The sequence below is a fragment of the Triticum dicoccoides genome, unplaced genomic scaffold (assembly GCF_002162155.2).
Source record: "Triticum dicoccoides isolate Atlit2015 ecotype Zavitan unplaced genomic scaffold, WEW_v2.0 scaffold178436, whole genome shotgun sequence".
NCBI classification, from domain to species: Eukaryota; Viridiplantae; Streptophyta; class Magnoliopsida; order Poales; family Poaceae; genus Triticum; species Triticum dicoccoides.
Genome location: NW_021224857.1, coordinates 1,719 through 4,665, shown reverse-complemented (window position 1 = coordinate 4,665; position 2,947 = coordinate 1,719). Strand labels below are relative to the sequence as shown.

Sequence of the window (2,947 nt, the reverse complement as noted above, 5' to 3'; positions counted from 1 at the left end):
GGTGGTTTGAGTTTTTCTTCTCCATCCAAATCAAGAGGCTGCGGCCAGTCCAGGGCTCATGAGCAAGGGCAGGTTCCCTGGCCGTGGCCGGGTGATTCCAGCTCACAAAGGCCACGTATGGCGATGGTGCTCCAGACGCCCTTGTATGTTTGGGCTATTTTGGTTTTGCTTCCATGTGTGTAGGTGGGGATTGCACGGTAGGAGGTGAGAAACCTCAATTCTAATGCTTTCGGCTCCAAACTTCCAATCAACATCCACATACGTTTCACCTAGTCGTGTTCCTCCCAAATTGCTAATATGGTTTTCAGTTTTTGCAGAGGCTGTAGATAGAAGAGATCATGAGGCTGAACATCCTGTCCAAACAGGTAATTGGAATTTACCATATATCCTTGACTGTGTGCTTGCTTTCGTGCAAGTAACATTTTTTTTATCAGGAACACCCTAATTTTTGCACAGAAATGGGTGGTCATGGATTCGAAGAAGGCGGAGTAGTCATGTAGTGTCGCTGGTGTTCCTTGGTGTCAGGTTATGTTTCGCCATTGGCATGCATATTGATGTGCCATGCATCTCATTTCATCATGGTGGTCGGCAACCGAGTCTTCGCCGCCGGAGCTGTTCAGTATCGCCTACTCTCGGTCAGGTTACATAACTACGTAGCAATTTACACTCTTGAGGAGAATTATTGTGTATCAAATTTTTATTTCTGTCCAAAATTTAGTTGTTTTTACCCTTCGCAAAAAAAATTTGTTGTTTTTGTCATAACTAAACTACAATATTAATACTGCCATTACAATTTTTTATTTCATTCCAACAATTTAGTTCCTCTCTGTCAGTAGTAGATTGTGTTCTGGTCTAAATTGATTGTAATAGACCAATTTGTCGAAGATAATAAGCTATATGGAGTTAGAAGTGTGTTATATAGATCATGAAATCCATGCTTAGGTTCTAGACGTATAGGTAGCCAATTACTGGTTTTAGGACCTCGTCATAGATTCGTAGATTGCACCATGTCATTTCACTAGCTGGTAAGTTGTGCGAAAAGAAGTTAAAAAGCTAATGATCATGGTGTTCAGTGTTATAGACTACAAGCATGCCAGAAAACAAATTCAGAACTAGCAAAAAAAAAGAATTTAGTTTTTCGCGATAACAATTTTCAGGAAACAATGGCTATATATATGATGGTGATTTTTTGGCGACTATTTAGGGAAAAAAATAATCCTAGGCTATGTTCGGTAGCGAAGTATCAGAAAAACCAAAGTATCAAAAACTACAGTAATTCAATCAGTAGGCACACAACACCATAGTTTCAACTTAACAAAGTTTTTCTGAAGTATTCAGAATACAGACCACATGTTTTGGCTACAGCACACAATGTTGTAAAATTTGTTGGCTAGCCGTTAATTAGGCAGTCGCATGCTGTAGTAGCTAGATGAAAAAATAGTGGATGGAAGTAGCACCGTGGTGTAGTACTAGAATATATGGATCGATTAGATTAATGATGATTAGCGGCAGCGACGGCGGCGGAGTAATTAGCAAATGGATAATGAGAACTAGTAGAAGTAGGAGGAAATAAGGATTCATCCTTTGCAGATAGTTTTTGTAGGAAAATACTAATCAATTTATTAGCAAATGGATAATGGGAACTGGTAGAACTGTACTAATCAATTTGCAGGAAAATACTCCTTTCATTTAAAACATTAGGCATATAGTTTTGTAACTTTACTTTTAGATATGTTTTCTCTTGTATTCCCTCATTTCTATACTCTCTTTCTCTCCCATGTTTATTTATGAATGCTATGGTCATTTCACTGAACATCCTTTTTGTTATGTGCCCTGTTTAATCCACATTCTTGATCAAACATTGCTTATAAAAAAATGAAGGGTGATCTAGTTATTTTGTACACACAGTAATTTGTAAGTATTTGTGTTATGTGTGTATGTGGGTACTAGCAATTGCCGATGTGGTAGTTTGATAAATGAAGCTAGAAAACAGCTAGCAGTATCCAGCAAGGATAGGACAGGAGATGTCCAATTTATAAGTTTCCAAATGGCCGTCCAGAATGTTGTAATAACCAAGATTGGCGAAATATTCAGTTGGCAGTACACATGTATCACAGCTCAAATATACCAATTACAAGTGAATTGCGTTTCTTGTTCTGACATCATTGCATTTCATGATTATCTGTATTTATTTCTATGCAATTACAACATTAGTCCGAATGGCAGCTGGATTTGGATTTATTGCTAGGCTTACTTTTGTTTTTGTGTCCTAAACAGGGTGAAGCTCGGCGAGAGAGGCCCTATAGTTTACAAATATTCGTGGAGCTCTCACAGTGGAAGACAGAGAGAGGAGCTACTCCAGCATTGCACGGCTGACAGCAAGCTAGTGACTAATGCCCTCATCTTGTTGTGTAAATTAATGCAACTGGCGTTAACTTGTAGAGCACCATGTTGTTAGAATAGTTCTAACATCACCGTGTGATTTCGTTTACATTTTTGCTTGCTTGCCGGTGCACCAAACAAGATGCAAGATGGCATATAATGTATTTTTACATTGAATCATGGATGGTGCATTGGTGACATTTTCTTTAGAGTATGATGATCATCTTTGTTTTACATCGTCTCCCAACTTTATTTTGTTCTTATGTCGGCTTCAAAATTCCTACATTGGTGGTTGGCAAAATTAGTCGAGTAGTATATTTCTTCGTCAGGTCCCAAGTTTCTTATGTTCGTGGTTGACAAGATAACATGCACGTGCTGAGTGACGTAAGATGGGGGCGAACAACGATGACCTGAGAAGCATCTCGGCCGAATCGGCTGGCCGACGACGGGGTGCAGGACAACGACCTGGAGAAGCATCTCATCTTGCTCTTCGTAGTCTAGCCGCTCTCTATGGTCTTTTTCTCTGGCAGTTGACTTGAAGATTTCCTTGTTCAAAGGAATTCAT

At 39.3% G+C, this 2,947-nt stretch overlaps 1 protein-coding gene across 9 annotated transcripts; it reads left to right on the top strand.

Moving 5' to 3' along the window:
• The first annotated feature begins 6 nt into the window (after positions 1-6).
• Positions 7-2,616, top strand: LOC119344658. Of its 9 annotated transcripts, none has more exons than XR_005166761.1 (4): positions 7-204; positions 318-365; positions 457-640; positions 2,278-2,616. XR_005166761.1 is itself a non-coding variant. In XM_037615037.1 (4 exons), exons 1-4 carry the CDS (start codon positions 174-176, stop codon positions 2,456-2,458), a joined length of 375 nt encoding a protein of 124 aa, XP_037470934.1. In that variant the 5' UTR covers positions 7-173; the 3' UTR covers positions 2,459-2,616. The 9 variants fall into 9 exon arrangements, 4 of the variants coding, with proteins under 4 accessions (XP_037470934.1, XP_037470933.1, XP_037470935.1 ...); XR_005166758.1 differs by having other exon boundaries at positions 435-640; XR_005166760.1 differs by having other exon boundaries at positions 309-365.
• Positions 2,617-2,947: the final 331 nt, after the last annotated feature.